Below are 21595 nucleotides of genomic sequence, written 5' to 3'. Positions count from 1 at the left end.
AGGAGCTGATGGAGAGCAAGTGTACGAATTTGACTTGGGGTTGACGTTTCGCACGCGTCATTGATGCAGTTATCCCAGTGTTGGTCATTCTCCAATAAATTCAGAGCTTGGCATGCACTACGGTAAGTGTCATGTATAGTACCGTTTACAGTTCTCAAATACTCAAAGGATGTCGGACCGGGTACATTCACCAAAAGCAGGCGTAGAAAGAAGCATTCATGTTGATTGGGGTGAACGGTGTAGAGTCTTCCTATCGTGGTATCTTTGAAGATGGTAGGTTGGCCGTAAACCCACTGGTTATCTACTTCGATGGTGGTACCGTTGCCATTGTAGGTTTTTCAGTCATTTTACAATTAGAAATTTCTCTTTCAACGGTCTTCTTACAATTAAAAATTTGTCTTTGAACGATATTCTTAAATACCTGTGTCCTGGTCGTCATTTATATTCCTGTGTCCCGGTCGTCATTTGTGTCCCGGTATCCCAGTCTGTAATTTCTCTTTTTTCTTTTTTCAGTTTTCTTTTTCTTCTTTATTTTTCAGCTTCACTATGAAATACATATCTTCTATAATAACTAAAGTGTCGTTATAAATTTCTGATGTAAAATCAAAAGTCATTTCTGACGTCTCTAACTGTTTTCGATGGAGTATATCTTCGGACATTTTTGACTTATATTTTTCCCATAACTCTGTAGGAGCTGATGGAGAGCAAGTGTACGAATTTGACTTGGGGTTGACGTTTCGCACGCGTCATTGATGCAGTTATCCCAGTGTTGGTCATTCTCCAATAAATTCAGAGCTTGGCATGCACTACGGTAAGTGTCATGTATAGTACCGTTTACAGTTCTCAAATACTCAAAGGATGTCGGACCGGGTACATTCACCAAAAGCAGGTGTAGAAAGAAGCATTCATGTTGATTGGGGTGAACGGTGTAGAGTCTTCCTATCGTGGTATCTTTGAAGATGGTAGGTTGGCCGTAAACCCACTGGTTATCTACTTCGATGGTGGTACCGTTGCCATTGTAGGTTTTTCAGTCATTTTACAATTATAAATTTATCTTTCAACGGTCTTCTTACAATTAAAAATTTGTCTTTGAACGATATTCTTAAATACCTGTGTCCTGGTCGTCATTTATATTCCCTGTGTCCCGGTCGTCATTTGTGTCCCGGTATCCCAGTCTGTAATTTCTCTTTTTCTTTTTTCAGTTTTCTTTTTCTTCTTTATTTTTCAGCTTCACTATGAAATACATATAGCCGAACCTTTGTTTTTTTAACTAAAATCTGGTAGTCATTGATGACCTTATCCAAGTCAAAATCCCAAACCCAATCATCATCGCTATCATTTTCAGTTTTAATATGTTTTGACTCTCGCTGTCCAGGTGGATCTTCATCTAACTGCGCGGTTTTGCGTTCTTTAGCCTCAAGCCTGTTTCCTTGCTGTTCTTTTGATTCCTCGGCACGCTTTCTTTTCTGACTTTCTCTATCAGCAGCAAGTTTTTTGGCATAGACTCTTTGAGCATCTTCATCAGTCATTGTAAACTTAAACATTAATAGAATTCTACGCGAACATATGTCTTATATAACTTGAATGACGTCACCTTCAAAGCAAAAATGATGGCAACTAATTTCATGACGTCAGCCGAAACATGACGTCACCTGATCCACGATCCACGGATCCACAGACAACTTATTTTTATATATATAGATATATATATATATATATACTAGCTGTTGGGGTGGCGCTTCGCGCCACCCCAACACCTAGTTGGTGGGGGCGCTTCGCGCCCCCCCCAAGCCCCCCCGCGCGCGTAAGTCGTTACGCGCCATAATAGTTACGCGCCATTGTAGTTGTGTCCCTATGTCCCACCTTTGAATATAGATATATATATATATATATATATATATATATATATATATATATATATATATATATATATATATATATATATATATATATATATATATATATATATATGGTTTTAACTACGTAAAACTTGCGAATATACAACATTCTTTGCTGTCCCATTGTCTTTGCATATAAATAGATTGTCAGGTTTACCGACTCTTGAACATGCAACATATAATGGTCCATGGGAAAACAATCTGTATTCAGATCTATACCTCATGATTCTAATGATTGCCCTTGAGCTTTGTTGATGGTGATTGCTAATCGACCATTCCCTGTCCCAGTGTCCCGGTCGTCATTTATATCCCCCTGTTTCCCCCGGTGTCCCCGTTGTAGTTGTGTCCCTGTGTCCCGGTCGTCATTTATATTCCCTGTGTCCCGGTCGTCATTTGTATCCCGGTGTCCCGGTCTGTATATACATTCGTTTTTTAGTTTTGTTTTTCTCCTTTATTTTTTTCCTTTTTTTTTTCTTTTTTAGTTTATTTAGATTTTTAGATTTTTTAGTTTTTTTATTAGTTTTTAGTTTTTTTTTCTTTTTAGTTTTTTTGTAGTTTTTACCTTCTTTTTAGTTTTGTTAGTTTTTTTTTTACTTATGTCCTGGTCGTCATTTATACTCCCTGTGTCCCGGTGCTTTGTTGACTGCTAATCGAACATTCCTTTTGTCCTGGTCGCTTTCTCTTTGAGTGTCGTCATTTATTTTTTTCTTTTTTAGTTCTTTTAGTTTTTAGCTTTTTTAGTTTTTTTTAGTTTTTTAGATGAAAATTTTTTTTAGTTTTTTCCTTTTTTTCTTTTTAGTTTTTTATTGGTTTTTACCTTTATTTTAGCTTATTTTTCAGTTTTTTCCTTTTTTTTATTTTTTTTTTATTTTTTATTTTTTTTAGTTTTTTACCTTTTTTTAGTTTTTTTTAGTTTTTTTAGTTTTTTAGCTTTTTTACTTTTTTTATTAGTTTTTAGTTTTTTTTGTAGTTTTTGCCTTTTTTTAAGTTTTGTTTTTCTCCTTTATTTTTTTCCTTTTTTTTTTCTTTTTTAGTTTATTTAGATTTTTAGATTTTTTAGTTTTTTTATTAGTTTTTAGTTTTTTTTTCTTTTTAGTTTTTTTGTAGTTTTTACCTTCTTTTTAGTTTTGTTAGTTTTTTTTTTACTTATGTCCTGGTCGTCATTTATACTCCCTGTGTCCCGGTGCTTTGTTGATTGCTAATCGAACATTCCTTTTGTCCTGGTCGCTTTCTCTTTGAGTGTCGTCATTTATTTTTTTATTTTTTAGTTCTTTTAGTTTTTACCTTTTTTAGTTTTTTAGATGAAAATTTTTTTTAGTTTTTTCCTTTTTTTCTTTTTAGTTTTTTATTGGTTTTTACCTTTATTTTAGCTTATTTTTCAGTTTTTTCCTTTTTTTAGTTTTTTTTTATTTTTTATTTTTTTTAGTTTTTTACCTTTTTTTAGTTTTTTTTAGTTTTTTTAGTTTTTTAGCTTTTTTACTTTTTTTTATTAGTTTTTAGTTTTTTTGTAGTTTTTGCCTTTTTTTAGTTTTTTCAGTTTTTTTTTTAGTTTTTTATTGGTTTTTACCTTTATTTTAGCTTATTTTTCAGTTTTTTCCTTTTTTTTAGTTTTTTTAGTTTTTAGTTTTTTTAGTTTTTTTAGTTTTTTACCTTTTTTTACCTTTTTTTAGTTTTTTTAGTTTTTTTAGTTTTTTAGCTTTTTTATTTTTTTTATTAGTTTTTAGTTTTTTTTGTAGTTTTTGCCTTTTTTTTAGTTTTTTTAGTTTTTTAGCTTTTTTATTAGTTTTTAGTTTTTTTTGTAGTTTTTGCCTTTTTTTAGTTTTTTTAGTTTTTTAGCTTTTTTATTTTTTTTATTAGTTTTTAGTTTTTTTTGTAGTTTTTGCCTTTTTTTAGTTTTTTCAGTTTTGACGTCACCTGATCCAGTTTTTTCAGGTGACGTCACCTGATCCATCCATCCACAGACAGACAACTTATTTTTATATATATAGATATATATATATATATATACATATACATATATATGTTTTTAACTACGTAAAACATGCGAATATACAACATTCTTTGCTGTCCCGTTGTCTGTCCATATAAATAGATTGTCAGGTTTACTGACTCTTGAACATGCAACATATAATTGTCCATGGGAAAAACAATCCGTATTCAGATCTATGCCTCATTATTCTAATGATATGTCCCTGTGTCCCGGTCGTCATTTATATCCCCTGTGTCCCAGTCGTCATTTGTGTCCCGGTGTCCCAGTTTGTAATTTCTCTTTGAGTGTCCCGGTCGTCATTTATATTCCCTGTGTCCCGGTGTCCCGGTCGTCATTTGTGTCCCGGTGTCCCAGTCTGTAATTTCTATTCGAACAATCCCTGTGTCCCGGTCGTCATTTATATATCCCGCCTGTGCCCCCGGCGTCCCCGTTGTAGTTGTGTCCCTGTGTCCCGGTCGTCATTTATATTCCCTGTGTCCCGGTCGTCATTTATATTCCCTGTGTCCCGGTCGTGATTTGTGTCCGGGTGTCCCAGTCTGTAATTTCTCTTTGAGGTTCCCGGTCGTCATTTATATTCCCTGTGTCCCGGTCGTCATTTGTACCCCGGTATGTAATTTCATCAGTTGACAAACCTGACGTCAGTCGACAAACAACTTCATGACACATACAGCTCAATCCTTATAGTGACGTCAGTCGACAAACATGAAGTCAGTCGACACATAAACATGACGTCACTCGACACACACACACACAGACAACTTATTTTTATATATATCTACTAGCTGTTGGGGTGGCGCTTCGCACCCACCCCCAAGCCCCCCCCCGCGCGTGTAAGTCGTTACGCGCCATATTAGTTACGCTCCATTGTAGTTGTGTCCCTGTGTACCACCTATGAATATAGATAGATTTATATATGTGTTTTAAACTACGTAAAAGTTGCGAATATACAACATTCTTGGCTTTCCCATTGTCTGTGCATATACAAAGCCTTATGTACTTATAATGACGTCATATACAAACGCTCTTTTTAAAAACAAACAAACATGCCTACACACAACTCGTTCTTATATAGATAGATAGATAGATACAATACAAATTAACTGCGTAAAACCTGAGAATATACAACATTCTTCGCTGTCCAATTGTCGCTGCATATAAATAGATTGTCAGGTTTACCGACCCTCGAACATGCAACGTACAATTGTCCATGGGAAAAACAATCAGTATTAAGATCTATACCACATTTTTCTTATGATTGACCTTGAGCTTTGTTAATGGTGATTGCAAATGCTAATCGAATTGGGAATCGCAATCTTTTAAATTGAAAAGGCAGATCCGTTGGAATCATGGGAATGCGAGGAATAAGAACAGCCTCACCCTCGAAAGGCCCTGTCAAGATTGTGGCCTCTATTAGGTTTTCCATTGTTTTTTTTACGGCAAGTCGCGTGCCATTGCAAAGCTTTGGTGGGTTGATATTTCTTAAAAGTATTATTGGTACGCCTATTTTTAGTTGTGGCACGTGTGGTGGAAACCCTGAAAGATCCACGGAATTTAAAAATTCAGATGGATAATTAACCGCTTCATTTGGTTCCAAAACTGTGTCGACTGACTTGTAAAGGACTGCCTGGTCTCGAATCTTGGTCAAAACAATATTGATGATTTCGTGGACGTCTATATTTTTGGGTGCAAGAATCGCTCTTTCACTTAGCCATTTATTATTTTTATAATTGTTTAGAATATTCGGAAATACTTTTTCAATCAATTTATTTTTGGACGTCACTAAATTACAGAAATCAGCAGGTAGTTGTATACGTCCTGAAATTGAGTCTACTGGGAGCTTTCCATTTCCAATTGCCAGCAATTGATCTGAAAATGTTTGACCAGAGTCATCGTTTTGCAATCATCGTACACGCATATTTGTAGTTAATTTTAATGTTTTTACGTGTGCCCATAAATTAGAATTTTTCAGGCAAGCATTCATTTCGTCTGCAGGGGTTGATCTAGGTATTATAGGTAATGTTTGCCTGAAATCTCCCGCAAGCAATATTAATATGCTGCCAAACGGTTTCGACTTCCCTCGCAAATCTTTCAAGCATTGATCCAGAGCCTCGAGCGATTTTTTGTGTGCCATTGTGCACTCATCCCAAATAATAAGTTTGCATTGCTGCAATACTTTACCCATCCCAGATGATTTGGAAATATTGCACGTGGGAGTTTCTGTAGAATGCAAATTCAGAGGCAATTTCAAAGCGGAATGAGCAGTTCTTCCACCAGGCAGCAATGTTGCGGCTATTCCGGACGACGCAATTGCCAACGCTATATCATTTTTTGATCGAATTGATGCCAGAATCAGTTTTATCACAAATGTTTTACCAGTACCTCCTGGCGCATCCAAAAAGAAAATTTCTCCAACGTTGTTATCGACACAATGCATTATCGTATCATAAATGTCTTTTTGTTCCGACGTTAACTTGGAAATGTTATTTTGTACATACGACAATAGATCACTCGTACTGTACTTTGTTCACGATCCAATTCTACACATGTCGAAACAGCAGCGATACGGTTAGGTGAAGGCATTCCCACATCCCGAAGAGGTTTGTTTGCCATACGTACGCACAAATCTTCTATAATAACTAAAGTGTAGTATTATAAATTTCTAATGTAAAATCAAAAGTCATATCTGACGTCTCTAACTGTTTTCGATGGAGTATATCTTCGGACATTTTTGACTAATATTTTTCCCATAACTCTGTAGGAGCTGATGGAGAGCAAGTTGTTAAAATGATGCCAAACAATGCACGAATTTGACTTCTAGTTGACGTTTCGCACGCGTCATTGATGCAGTTATCCCAGTGTTGGTCATTCTCCAATAAATTCAGAGCTTGGTATGCACTACGGTAAGTGTCATGTATAGTACCGTTTACAGTTCTCAAATACTCAAAGGATGTCGGACCGGGTACATTCACCAAAAGCAGGCGTAGAAAGAAGCATTCATGTTGATTGGGGTGAACGGTGTAGACTCTTCCTATTGTGGTATCTTTGAAGATGGTAGGTTGGCCGTCGACTGACTTACCCTGTTTTCGACGTTCAAATACTTTATTTTTAGTATTCCACGTGTAATACGAAGGCACTTCAGTATACAGCAATTTTTTTTGCAAAAGAATCATTTTTGCAAAGCGAAAAGAAAGCGGTTAACTTTGTATCCGGTGGATTCAGGGCTCTTTGTTGCACGTTGGTTTCCGAGAAATAAACACGTTGACCATTCTGTAAATGTACCGCTAAGTGAACAACAGCTGGACTACGTTCATGTATCGGAAATGAAAGAATTCGCCAAACAGCTTCATTACTGCTTATGTATCTTCCAGCCTGATTTTGTACGATTTCGTCGATATCTTTGATTTCGGGCTGCAAGCCAAAAACTGCCATGTCACTGCCTTTGTTGACGTATTTACATATATATTTGATTGCCTTTACGGAGTTACAGTATTCAACGTTTATGTGTGCATTAAATGTTCTGATAATAATGGGGAATATGGAACAACCCACTGGTTATCTACTTCGATGGTGGTACCGTTACGCTTCTTTATTATTGCTGTTTTACCGCCATCTTCAGTAGATCTTCTTCTATATTGTGGGTAACCATCATTGCCAGTAATTGTGTTGGATACTAAAAGTCGAGGATATTGCTTTGTGCACCTTCCTTTGGCCATGCATGGTGAATTTTCGTTCAGTGCTCCGCAAGGTCCATGTATCATACTTTTTACAATAATATCATGTAACCCCTTATCGACATTTTCATCAGGTATTTCAGCGGAAATCTCATCATCAATTTCGTTCGAAGTAATTTTTTTTATGTAGCCAGATCAGTATATGTGCGTGTGGCAAACCTCGTTTTTGCCATTTCACTGAGTACATCCAGCATCGCACTGACCCAAACACTTCAAGTTTTACTATGTAGTTTATCAGTGATTTCAACTTTTGCCGGAAGACACGGGCCGTAATGTCATGTCTATGAACCGCCGATTGTCCTTGAAGTAAAAGCTGCAGTATCTCGTCCCAAGATTGATTACATGTAAATGTAATAAATAAATCTGGACGACCATAGAGACGAACATACGCAATAGCATCTTGAGCATATTCATGCATATGACGGGGACTGCCAGCATATGACGAAGGTAAAATTGTTAATCTTCCAACGTTTGTGGTACTACCGTCATTTATAACTGCATCTCGCAAATGAATGTATTGTTCAGAGCGGAACTTGGTCTGATTCAGGCGGATATATAGCAAACGTTCTGTTTCAATTTTAGCATACATATCAACGACGAATTGGTGAAACAATTCACGGCATTTTAAAATATAATTTTCTTCATCCTGCCGAATCATTAGTCTATAGGAATAATAATGCATTGCACTGCATTTCTTATTCATTTCTTTGTTAGTGGCTGGATTCATCAATTTAATATTAAAGTGATAGCCGTCGGCTCCATCCCAAAAAATGATAGGATATTGTAGGGCATCGTAGCATCGATAAGTTTCAGCAATTCTTAACAACTGAGCGTTTCGCTTATGAAGAATAATATCTCGAGGTAAAAACTGATCACCGACCATAACGATTGCCACTTCGTCGATAGTTGGAGCATTGTATCTACGCACATGTTGGCCAGGAGGCGTTTTGTCAGCGGAAATAACAACTTTATGCGTATCAGTAGGCATCAAATCGATGGCTGTTTTGAACAGACGGACTAAATTATTATTTTCGTGGAAAAGATGTTGCAATTGGGAAACGATTGTCTTTTCAACGTTGGGAGAAATTTCGCAACGTGCATTCAATTCAGAATTTCTATCACTGATGAAGTACAATTGTAAAAATTTATGATTCTCGCCTGAGAATGGTAGAAGGGACCCTGCTCTATGATAAATTTGCCCTTTTACTTTGAAAGTAGACATAAATTGATCTGGATTTTCGATTTGGGCTCCAAACGACGTCATTTGGAAACATGAGTTGTATTTTCTGATTTGTGACAAAAAACGCTTAGATTCTGACGTAGTTCCAGTAAGGAAAGTCTTCAATGGCTCTGGTAGTGCAGCCAATAGAGGAAGTTTAACTTTTCCTGAGGCGCAACACATTCCCATTGTTTCACCATTGAATTTCAAGGCCTTGCAATAGGGACAAATTTTAGACATTGTCCCGATTTGAACACATCTACTCAAGCTATAATCATCGACTGGGCTGTACCTGAATGCCAGGCGATAACTTTCAGGTTGCTCTGATTCCTCGGCACGCTTTCTTTTCTTACTTTCTCTATCAGCAGCAAGCCTGATTTCTTGCTGTTCTTGTGATTCCTCGGCACGCCTTCTTTTTTCACTTTCTCTTTTAGCAGCAAGTCTGGTTTCATGGTGCTCTGGTAGTTCCTCGGCACGCCTTCTTTTTTCACTTTCTCTTTTAGCAGCAAGTCTGCTTTCGCGTTGCTCTGGTAGTTCCTCGTCACGCCTTCTGTTCTTTCTTTCTCTATCAGCCTCAAGCCTGTTTTCTTGCTGTTCTTTTGATTCCTCGGCACGCTTTCTGTTTTGACTTTCTCTATCAGCAGCAAGTTTTTTGGCATATACTCTTTGAGCATCTTCCTCGGCTGTTGCCATTGTAAGTTCATCAGTCATTTTAAAGTTAAACATTAATAGATTTTTACGTGAACGCATGTCTTAAATATCTTTAATGACGTCACCGTCATAACAAAAATGACGACAACTAACTTCATGACGTCAGTCAACCCACAAACATGACGTCACCTGACAGACACATCCACAGACAACTTATTTATATATATATAGATAAGTTGTCTGTGTGTCTGTGTGTCGAGTGACGTCATGTCATCAGGTCGTCTTTAATATTAAAATGACTGAAAAACCTACAATGTCAACAGCCGAGGAAGCTGCTCAAAGAGTCTATGCCAAAAAACTTGCTGCTGAAAGAGAAAGTAAGAAAAGAAAGCGTGCCGAGGAATAACAAGAGCAATGTAAAACCAGACTTGCTGCTAAAAGAGAAAGTGAAAAAAGAAGGCGTGCCGAGGAATCACAAGAACAGCAAGAAAATAGGCTTGCAGCTGATAGAAAAAGTAAGAACAGAAAGTGTGCCGAGGAATCACAAGAGCAACGCGAAACCAGACTTTCTGCTAAAAGAGAAAAAGAAAAAAGTGTCCCTGTCGTCATTTATATATCCCCCTGTGCCCACCGGCGTCCCTGTTGTAGTTGTGTCCCTGTGTCCCGGTCGTCATTTTTTCCCTGTGTCCCGGTCGCCATTTGTGTCCCGATCGCCATTTGTGTCAGCGTTTGACAACTGGTCGGGATTTGAAATAAGACCACTGAGGGATGAATTTCTTCTAAAAATCAAATTTCATTAAGATCCGATCATCTATTCGTAAGATAAAAATACCCCAATTCTCACGTTTTCCAAGAATTCCGGTTTCCCCCTCCAACTCCCCCCAATGTCACAGGATCTGGTCGGAATTTAAAATTGGAAATTTAAAGCACAAGATCCTTCTAAATATCAAATTTCATTAAGATCTGGTCACCCTTTCGTCAGTTACAAATACCTCAATTTTCAAAATTACCCCCCCCCCCAATTCCAACAAAGAGAGCAGATCCGGTCCGGTTATGTCAGTCACGTAACTTAGACAGGTTTATATTCTTCCCATCCAGTTTCATCCTGATCTCACCGCTTCAAGTATTTTCTAAGATTTCCGGTCCCCCCAACTGCCCCCCCCCCCAATTACGCTTGATCCGGTTGCGATATAAAATAAGAGATCTGAGTTACGAGGTCCTTCTAAATATGAAGTTTCATGAAGATCCGATCACTCCTTCGTAAGTTAAAAATACGTCATTTTTTCTTATTTTTCAGAATTACCCCCCCCCCCCCCCCAATAGAGCGGATCCGTTCCAATTATGTAAATCACGTATGTAAGACTTCTGCTTATTTTTCCCACCAAGTTTCATCCCGATCCCTCCAATCTAAGCGTTTTCCATGATTTTAGGTTCCCCCACCCAAACTTCCCCCAATGCCACCAGATCTTGTCAGGATTTAAAATAAGAGCTTTGAGACACGATATCCTTCTAAATATCAAATTTCATTGATATCTGATCACCCGTTCATAAGTTAAAAATAATTCATTTTTTTTAATTTTTTAGAATTAACCCCTCTCCCAACTACCCCAAAGAGAGCGGATCCGTTCCGGTTATGTCAATCATGTATCTAGGACTTGTGGTTATTTTTCTCACCAAGTTTCATCCTGATCCCTCCACTCTAAGTGTTTTCCAAGTTTTAGGTAAACAAATGCTTTTATATTTTTACATGCAAACGCTCTTTTTAAAAACAAACAAACATGCATACACACAACTCGTTCTTATATAGATAGATGGATACAATACAAATTAACTGCGTAAAACTTGCGGAAATACAACATTCTTCGCTGTCCAATTGTCGCTGCATATAAATAGATTGTCAGGTTTACCGACCCTCGAACATGCAACGTACAATTGTCCATGGGAAAAACAATCAGTATTAAGATCTATACCACATTTTTCTAATGATTGACCTTGAGCTTTGTTGATGGTGATTGCAAATGCTAATCGAATTGGGAATTGCAATCTTTTAAAATGAAAAGGCAGATCCGTTGGAATCATGGGAATGCAAGGAATAAGAACAGCCTCACCCTCAAAAGGCCCTGTCAAGATTGTGCCCTCTAGTACGTTTTCCATTGTTTTTTTTTTTTTTTTACGGCGTGTCGCGTGCCATTGCAAAGCTTTGGTGGGTTGATATTTCTTAACAGTATTATTGGTACGCTAAAGTGATATGGTACTTAGAAATAAGAAAATCAGCTCTTGCCTATAGGTGCTAGATGAAATTACGTTTTGACTCGATATTTTGATTTGGGGAGTAATAGAAAACAGCTATTGCAATAATACTAAATGGACGAGGGAGTACTTTTGGTCTAACACTTAGCCAGAGGATTTCATCATACTCGGATAAGTTAGGGACTTGAATAACCTTTGGGTAAAGGTGATTCTTAGTAAAAAACAAAACTCCGCCACCCTTTTTCCCGAGTGGGTGGTCTGAAGGACGGAGTTTAATAAACTCTGAATAATTTGTCAGGCGTAGGGACCCTGGGTCATGGGATTGAACTTCAGTAACAGCTATAATATCTATCAAATTTCATTCTGAAACCACCTCGAGTTCAGTAAGTTTTTCAAAATTAAGACTTTCAGCATTAGTAACTAAAAGTTTAGGAAAAACAAACCGGTTGGGGAATCGCGACAGGGAGACTTTATGGGTTTGAGAATTTCCTGGGTAGGGTTTTAATTTAATTTTATTATGCTTTGGAGAAGAAGGGTAAGAGAAGGATTTGCTTTGGGGATTTGGATGTTGGGGGACGGGCAAGGATATGGACGAAGCACGAGGACTTATTATATGACAATTATTGAATGCAAAAAGTCTCAGACCTGAGTTACGTTTACAGGGTAAGCACGAGGGATAAAACGAATGGGCTGGGGGTGGGGTTTCGTAAGGTGCTGGGAAAGGGAGGCTGGGTGGGATTAGTGATTCATGTCCGTCAAGAAATTTCTGGTTTGTGGCAGAGTAGGGAGGGTACGAGGCAGCACACTGTGAGGGGGGAGGAAATAGGACTTCTGTATGCGGGGAGGGGAGGAGGTAGCAAAGGATAAGGGAGGAGAGTTCGGGTTCGGGAAGGGTTTGTCAATTTTTGAGCTGTGCCTGATGAACTTTGATGAGAAATTTTTGCTTGAGTGCGGTGCAATAAAAAAGGACGGCGGAAGGGAGATGAATGGCTCTTAAAATTTTTATCTTTGGACAGGGACACTTGAACAGGGTCCCAGGGAGGAGAATTAACATAATCTACTTTTGGTGCATGGGCAAAACTACAATATTTGTTATTACAAGCTAAAACTGGACAAAGCTTCACATGGTCAAAACTGCACTTAACGGAACCACAACTATCTGAAATAAAATTACGACATATATGTAAAAATTTGCACTGCTTACTATATTTACAACGATTATGATTAGAATGTTTGCATATCTCTTTTTTTTGTTGGAACTTTTTTGCTGGAACTTTGTTGATGCACTTGGTTGAAAATCACTGTGCTCATTTTGTTTTGTGTCATTTGCCTTAACACTATTTTCGAAAACACTTTTTGGCTGGAGCTTGGTTGAAGAAAAAACGTGTTCAAATACACAATTGTCTCCTAATTGGCAAGAACCTGCCAAGATTATATTAGCACATTTTAGTTTATTATTAGAAGTGACAGTTTTATTATGCAGGCTATTCCCCTTGTTTATGTCCACACGTTTTTGAGCATCTGTAATGTGGTTATCAAGGTTACCATTGTAATTAGGCTGTATCAAGGGTGGATTGAGGTCAATGAAAATTTCCGGATTTGTGTCATTTGTTGTGACAGGTATCACTGGATTTAATCCTCTAAGTTCTTCATCAATATTCATTTGGTTTATGGACATTGCCCTTTTTTATGGTCTTTTTTATTTTTTTTATATTTTTTTTATGGTTTTTTCTGTTGGGGTGGCTATACAATGCTCCAACTATCGACGAAGTGGCAATCGTTATGGTCGGTGATCAGTTTTTACCTCGAGATATTATTCTTCATAAGCGAAACGCTCAGTTGTTAAGAATTGCTGAAACTCATCGATGCTACGATGCCCTACAATATCCTATCATTTTTTGGGATGGAGCCGACGGCTATCACTTTAATATTAAATTGATGAATCCAGCCACTAACAAAGAAATGACGACCGTTGTTATTTCTAAAGTCCCATCAGAATTAGATAATCCTGCCAAGCGTCGCGAAATAATAGACTCTATTCCAGGTCATGAATGTATTCACAGCATTAAGCCCTCTGGCGATAAGCTAGTGGTACGAATTGACAAGATTGCTGCAAGGGACTTTTGCAATGCCGTTCCAAATGTAATGAGAGATTGTGACGTCAAAGTAAAAGAAACGAAATATATTGGAATCATTAAAGGTATACCGACCAATTTTGATGAGGAAATGTTAATTGATTGCAATAATATTACTCATGCGAAGCGAATAGGCAATTCCTTGGCTGTTAGAGTATTTTTTGAAAACGCTGTTGCGCTGGCTAATGCACTTCGACTTGGTATAAAGATTGGGTATGAAATATATCGAGTTTACGAATACCAACGCCCACCCAAATGCTGTTATAATTGCCAATCACCAAATCACTTAAAATCAAATTGTGATAAAGAAAAATGCTGCTCCCGTTGCGCAGGGCAACATGAATCCTCGCCTGATTCTCCGTGCCAGGCTACACCAAAATGTGCGAACTGTCAAGGCAATCATGTGTCATTTTCAATGAAATGCCGAATTCTTCGTGAACTTCTGTCGAAACGATCGTCCTATACTAGAAAATGAGTGCTAAGACTAATTTCACTATATGTTCGTTCAATATTAACGGTACTAAGGATAAAGACGTTTCTTTAGATCAGAAATTAGAAAATTTTGATGTTTTATTCCTCCAGGAGCATCTCCTACCTTTAGTGAGCTTAAACTCCCTACAGAGAAGTAACGAACACTCAGTTTTTTCTAAAAGTGCACGCAAAACCTCTGGCAGACCATCAGGTGGCCTAGCATGTTTAATAAAAAAGACGCTGTTTTCACCACCCCCTTTATGCTATCACGAGAGTGATTGTTATATTGCTATTCGTCTTGCCAACCTTGTCCTCATTAATGTTTATCTCCCCTGCGACCAGAAATCCCTCCGAAGTTTAACTAAATTTACAAAATTTTGCGCATTAATAAAAAGTCTTTTGAATGGCATTGAGAGTAGTGGACTGGATTGGTTATTAATCGGTGATCTGAACTGTAACATTCACTCTTCATCAGTGCGGACTGAGCTTCTGTTAGATTCCTTACCGAATAGTTACAAAATTTTGAAGAAAGATGCCTCCCATTCCTATATCCATAATAGTGGCTCACTTTCAGACATTGACCATTGTATCGTTTCTTCTGGTCTCATCTGTGGCGAAGTCCATGTTGATCAGGATGAGCGTGATTACGACCATCTCCCCCTATCCCTCACTGTTACCCTTAATGCTACTGCGGAGAAGAACCTTCGTCCCAATTCTAGAAAATGGATTTCTAAAAGAGAATGGAACAAAGCTGACTGGCCTCTTTATTTTTCTACGCTTGTTAGCCTTCTATCAACGATTAAAGTCCCTTTTAATCTGTTGTGTACAAGCGTTGGGTCCCCACAAGCCAGAATTCAGCTTAATATTTATTATAGCCACATTGTATCGTGCTTAAAGAGGTCTGAAGAAGTAGCTGTTCCCCTATGTCGCTTTAGAGCAAAAACAAGAAGTTCAATTTGGAAGAATGACCCAGAGCTCAAAACAATAAAAAATCGGGCTAAGTTGTGGCTAAAAATTTGGATAGCTTGCGGCCGCCCCTTAAGGGGTAATGTTTTCGATATTAAACAAAAAACAAAACTTGATTTTAAACGCTATCTTCGAAAAATTAGGTACAATGGTGCTGAATTTCCTAAGTCTCCTAGCCAGTGGAAAAAAGTGATCAATGTCGCGAAGTTTGATAGATCGCCTACGGCTGACCGAATCCCTAATGTATCATGGATCAATCATTATAGTAACATTTTCGATACAGTGATATATGCGGTTCATTTTCGTTTTGCCAAGCTTTGTTCTAATCTGTTGCCTAACAAAATCATTCAAGGTCATGTACCTCCCGTTAGTGTTGACCGTGTCAAAAGAAGTGTAGAGAGACTTATATCGAAATCTTATGATATAGACGGGATCAGTGCTTTTCACCTCAACACCGATTCGGAGGAATTAGTTTATCACTTGCAGTTACTTTTTCAGATGTGTTTATGCTCTTCTTTAGTCCCTGATTCTTTTTTAGTTGGTAACATTACGTCAATTTTGAAACGCGGTAAGGACCCAACTAGTTGCGCTTCGTATAGGCCTATTACGGTTGCTTGTACTTTAAGTAAAGTATTTGAATATGTTTTGCTCCCTGATCTCCTGTCTAATGTAGATTATATGTCTAATCAGTTTGGCTTTAAGCCGTATATAGGATGCCAACATGCTCATCGTGCTATAGTTTCGCTATTACTTGAAGCTCATAAAAATGGTTTTGAGGTTCATTTTTGTGCACTCGATGTTTCAAAAGCTTTTGATTCAATTTGTCATAGCCAACTTTGGTATTCTTTAATCCAACTTGGTGCAAATGTGTCTATTATATCAACTCTTCGTTTTTGGTATGCTAATTCATATGTTCGACTCAAGTCAGGTGACACCTACGTTGGTAATATCCCCATCCGTTCTGGTCTTAGGCAAGGAGGAGTCTTATCCCCTTATCTTTTTAATGCTTGTCTTTATTCTGTTTTGCCACGTATTAATCCATCATGTTTTTTAGGCCTAACTAATCTTTCGTACATTGCATATGCAGATGATTTACTTTTGATCAGCCGCACTAAATCTAGCCTAATTAAGTCGACCCAGCTTGTTTCTAAGTCTTTTGAGGAAATCGGCCTCAAACTTAATACTGAAAAATGTGAATATTTAGTTTTTAATGCTAAGCATCAAAGTAGTGATCTTGATTGTGGTTATTTTTCAGTTAAGCTCGTTTCTTCGACTCGGTGGCTTGGTATTAATATTTGTTCATCTTTATCAGCTTTTCGATCCTGTGGGCTAAATGATATTAAAAGTAAACTTAAAAAAGGGTACGCGAAAATTGTCCCGAACCGAGGCAGATTTTCACGAAAGGCTTTATCCAGACTTTATTCTACATATTGCGATCATTCTATATTGTTTCTTTCCGGTTTGCGCCCGTTGTTTAATAATCAAGATTTGCAGGGCATAAGAGTTATGTATTTTCGTTATTGTAAATATTTATTGTATCTGCCGCGTTCTTATAGAAATCAGAAGATTATCAGAAAGTTTTGTGCCACTGATATTATTTTCGTTTATAAAAAACTCTATGCTAGATTAGGTGCTGAGGCCTGTCAACGCTTGGGCCCTTACCACCCTTTGATTAGACTGTATTAATTGTATTGTTTGTGTTATTTCGTTTTTCTTTCCTTGATGTTTTTACTCCGCTTAATTTGTCAAAACAAGCGGGTAACAAATAAATTATTATTAATTATTATTATTAATTATTATTATTATTCCTATAGACTAATGATTCGGCAGGATGAAGAAAATTATATTTAAAATGCCGTCAATTGTTTCACCAATACGTCGTTGATATGTATGCTAAAATTGAATCAGAACGTTTGCTATATATCCACCTGAATTACACCAAGCTCCGCTCTGAACAATCATTTGCGAGATGCAGTTGTAAATGACGGTAATACCACAAACGTTGGAAGATTAACGATTTTTCCTTCGTCAGATGCTGGCAGTCCCCGTCATATGCATGAATATGCTCAAGATGCTATTGCGTAGGTTCGTCTCTAGTGTCGTCCAGATTTATTTATTACATTTACATTTAATCAATCTTGGGACGAGATACAGCAGCTTTTACTTCAAGGACAATCGGCGGTTCATAGACATGACATTACGGCCCGTGTCTTCCGGCAAAAGTTGAAATCACTGATAAACTACGTCATGCATATGACGGGGACTGCCAGCATCTGGCGAAGGTAAAATCGTTAATCTTCCAACGTTTGTGGTATTACCGTCATTTACAACTGCATCTCGCAAATGAATGTATTGTAGGATATTTGTAGGATATTGTAGGGCATCGTAGCATCGATGAGTTTCAGCAATTCTTAACAACTGAGCGTTTCGCTTATGAAGAATAATATCTCGAGGTAAAAACTGATCACCGACCATAACGATTGCCACTTCGTCGATAGTTGGAGCATTGTATAGCCACCCCAACAGAAAAAACCATAAAAAAAATAAAAAAGACCATAAAAAAAGGGCAATGTCCATAAACCAAATGAATATTGATGAAGAACTTAGAGGATTAAATCCAGTGATACCTGTCACAACAAATGACACAAATCCGGAAATTTTCATTGACCTCAATCCACCCTTGATACAGCCTAATTACAATGGTAACCTTGATAACCACATTACAGATGCTCAAAAACGTGTGGACATAAACAAGGGGAATAGCCTGCATAATAAGACTGTCACTTCTAATAATAAACTAAAATGTGCTAATATAATCTTGGCAGGTTCTTGCCAATTAGGAGACAATTGTGTATTTGAACACGTTTTTTCTTCAACCAAGCTCCAGCCAAAAAGTGTTTTCGAAAATAGTGTTAAGGCAAATGACACTAAACAAAATGAGCACAGTGATTTTCAACCAAGTGCATCAACAAAGTTCCAGCAAAAAAGTTCCAACAAAAAAAAGAGATATGCAAACATTTTAATCATAATCGTTGTAAATATAGTAAGCAGTGCAAATTTTTACATATATGTCGTAATTTTATTTCAGGTAGTTGTGGTTCCGTTAAGTGCAGTTTTGACCATGTGAAGCTTTGTCCAGTTTTAGCTTGTAATAACAAATATTGTAGTTTTGCCCATGCACCAAAAGTAGATTATGTTAATTCTCCTCCCTGGGACCCTGTTCAAGTGTCCCTGTCCAAAGATAAAAATTTTAAGAGCCATTCATCTCCCTTCCGCCGTCCTTTTTTATTGCACCGCACTCAAGCAAAAATTTCTCATCAAAGTTCATCAGGCACAGCTCAAAAATTGACAAACCCTTCCCGAACCCGAACTCTCCTCCCTTATCCTTTGCTACCTCCTCCCCTCCCCGCATACAGAAGTCCTATTTCCTCCCCCCTCACAGTGTGCTGCCTCATACCCTCCCTACTCTGCCACAAACCAGAAATTTCTTGACGGACATGAATCACTAATCCCACCCAGCCTCCCTTTCCCAGCACCTTACGAAACCCCACCCCCAGCCCATTCGTTTTATCCCTCGTGCTTACCCTGTAAACGTAACTCAGGTCTGAGACTTTTTGCATTCAATAATTGTCATATAATAAGTCCTCGTGCTTCGTCCATATCCTTGCCCGTCCCCCCACATCCAAATCCCCAAAGCAAACCCTTCTCTTACCCTTCTTCTCCAAAGCATAATAAAATTAAATTAAAACCCTACCCAGGAAATTCTCAAACCCATAAAGTCTCCCTGTCGCGATTCCCCAACCGGTTTGTTTTTCCTAAACTTTTAGTTACTAATGCTGAAAGTCTTAATTTTGAAAAACTTACTGAACTCGAGGTGGTTTCAGAATGAAATTTGATAGATATTATAGCTGTTACTGAAGTTCAATCCCATGACCCAGGGTCCCTACGCCTGACAAATTATTCAGAGTTTATTAAACTCCGTCCTTCAGACCACCCACTCGGGAAAAAGGGTGGCGGAGTTTTGTTTTTTACTAAGAATCACCTTTACCCAAAGGTTATTCAAGTCCCTAACTTATCCGAGTATGATGAAATCCTCTGGCTAAGTGTTAGACCAAAAGTACTCCCTCGTCCATTTAGTATTATTGCAATAGCTGTTTTCTATTACTCCCCAAATCAAAATATCGAGTCAAAACGTAATTTCATCTAGCACCTATAGGCAAGAGCTGATTTTCTTATTTCTAAGTACCATATCACTTTAGCGTACCAATAATACTGTTAAGAAATATCAACCCACCAAAGCTTTGCAATGGCACGCGACACGCCGTAAAAAAAAAAAAAAAACAATGGAAAACGTACTAGAGGCCACAATCTTGACAGGGCCTTTTGAGGGTGAGGCTGTTCTTATTCCTTGCATTCCCATGATTCCAACGGATCTGCCTTTTCATTTTAAAAGATTGCAATTCCCAATTCGATTAGCATTTGCAATCACCATCAACAAAGCTCAAGGTCAATCATTAGAAAAATGTGGTATAGATCTTAATACTGATTGTTTTTCCCATGGACAATTGTACGTTGCATGTTCGAGGGTCGGTAAACCTGACAATCTATTTATATGCAGCGACAATTGGACAGCGAAGAATGTTGTATTTCCGCAAGTTTTACGCAGTTAATTTGTATTGTATCCATCTATCTATATAAGAACGAGTTGTGTGTATGCATGTTTGTTTGTTTTTAAAAAGAGCGTTTGCATGTAAAAATATAAAAGCATTTGTTTACCTAAAACTTGGAAAACACTTAGAGTGGAGGGATCAGGATGAAACTTGGTGAGAAAAATAACCACAAGTCCTAGATACATGATTGACATAACCGGAACGGATCCGCTCTCTTTGGGGTAGTTGGGGGAGGGGTTAATTCTAAAAAATTAAAAAAAAATGAATTATTTTTAACTTATGAACGGGTGATCAGATCTCAATGAAATTTGATATTTAGAAGGATATCGTGTCTCAAAGCTCTTATTTTAAATCCTGACAAGATCTGGTGGCATTGGGGGAAGTTTGGGTGGGGGAACCTAAAATCATGGAAAACGCTTAGATTGGAGAGATCGGGATGAAACTTGGTGGGAAAAATAAGCAGAAGTCTTACATACGTGATTTACATAATTGGAACGGATCCGCTCTATTGGGGGGGGGGGGGGTTAATTCTGAAAAATAAGAAAAAATGACGTATTTTTAATTTACGAAGGAGTGATCGGATCTTCATGAAACTTCATATTTAGAAGGACCTCGTAACTCAGATCTCTTATTTTATATCGCAACCGGATCAAGCGTAATTGGGGGGGGGCAGTTGGGGGGACCGGAAATCTTAGAAAATACTTGAAGCGGTGAGATCAGGATGAAACTGGATGGGAAGAATATAAACCTGTCTAAGTTACGTGACTGACATAACCGGACCGGATCTGCTCTCTTTGTTGGAATTGGGGGGGGGGTAATTTTGAAAATTGAGGTATTTGTAACTGACGAAAGGGTGACCAGATCTTAATGAAATTTGATATTTAGAAGGATCTTGTGCTTTAAATTTCCAATTTTAAATTCCGACCAGATCCTGTGACATTGGGGGGAGTTGGAGGGGGAAACCGGAATTCTTGGAAAACGTGAGAATTGGGGTATTTTTATCTTACGAATAGATGATCGGATCTTAATGAAATTTGATTTTTAGAAGAAATTCATCCCTCAGTGGTCTTATTTCAAATCCCGACCAGTTGTCAAACGCTGACACAAATGGCGATCGGGACACAAATGGCGACCGGGACACAGGGAAAAAATGACGACCGGGACACAGGGACACAACTACAACAGGGACGCCGGTGGGCACAGGGGGATATATAAATGACGACAGGGACACTTTTTTCTTTTTCTCTTTTAGCAGCAAGTCTGGTTTCGCGTTGCTCTTGTGATTCCTCGGCACACTTTCTGTTCTTACTTTTTCTATCAGCTGCAAGCCTATTTTCTTGCTGTTCTTGTGATTCCTCGGCACGCCTTCTTTTTTCACTTTCTCTTTTAGCAGCAAGTCTGGTTTTACATTGCTCTTGTTATTCCTCGGCACGCTTTCTTTTCTTACTTTCTCTTTCAGCAGCAAGTTTTTTGGCATAGACTCTTTGAGCAGCTTCCTCGGCTGTTGACATTGTAGGTTTTTCAGTCATTTTAATATTAAAGACGACCTGATGACATGACGTCACTCGACACACAGACACACAGACAACTTATCTATATATATATAAATAAGTT

The 21595-nt window shown here is 37.9% G+C and overlaps 1 protein-coding gene and 1 long non-coding RNA gene across 2 annotated transcripts in view; one reads left to right on the top strand and one right to left on the bottom strand.

Annotated features, from left to right (window-relative positions):
* LOC136034595 (uncharacterized) overlaps positions 1-3892 on the bottom strand; it is a 254523-nt gene extending 250631 nt beyond the window's left edge. Inside the window, exon 1 of the long non-coding RNA XR_010619213.1 lies at positions 3379-3892. This is a non-coding gene — a long non-coding RNA (uncharacterized LOC136034595). The remainder of the gene's footprint in view (positions 1-3378) is intronic.
* A 9992-nt stretch (positions 3893-13884) lies between these two features.
* The window catches only part of LOC136035044 (uncharacterized), a 39776-nt gene continuing 32065 nt past the window's right edge, over positions 13885-21595 (top strand). Inside the window, exon 1 of the mRNA XM_065716643.1 lies at positions 13885-14087. Coding sequence (XP_065572715.1) covers positions 13885-14087 — 203 coding nt within the window. The remainder of the gene's footprint in view (positions 14088-21595) is intronic.

Source organism: Artemia franciscana, chromosome 13 (assembly GCF_032884065.1).
Source record: "Artemia franciscana chromosome 13, ASM3288406v1, whole genome shotgun sequence".
Taxonomy (NCBI): domain Eukaryota; kingdom Metazoa; phylum Arthropoda; class Branchiopoda; order Anostraca; family Artemiidae; genus Artemia; species Artemia franciscana.
This window is presented reverse-complemented; position numbering and strand designations above follow the sequence as displayed.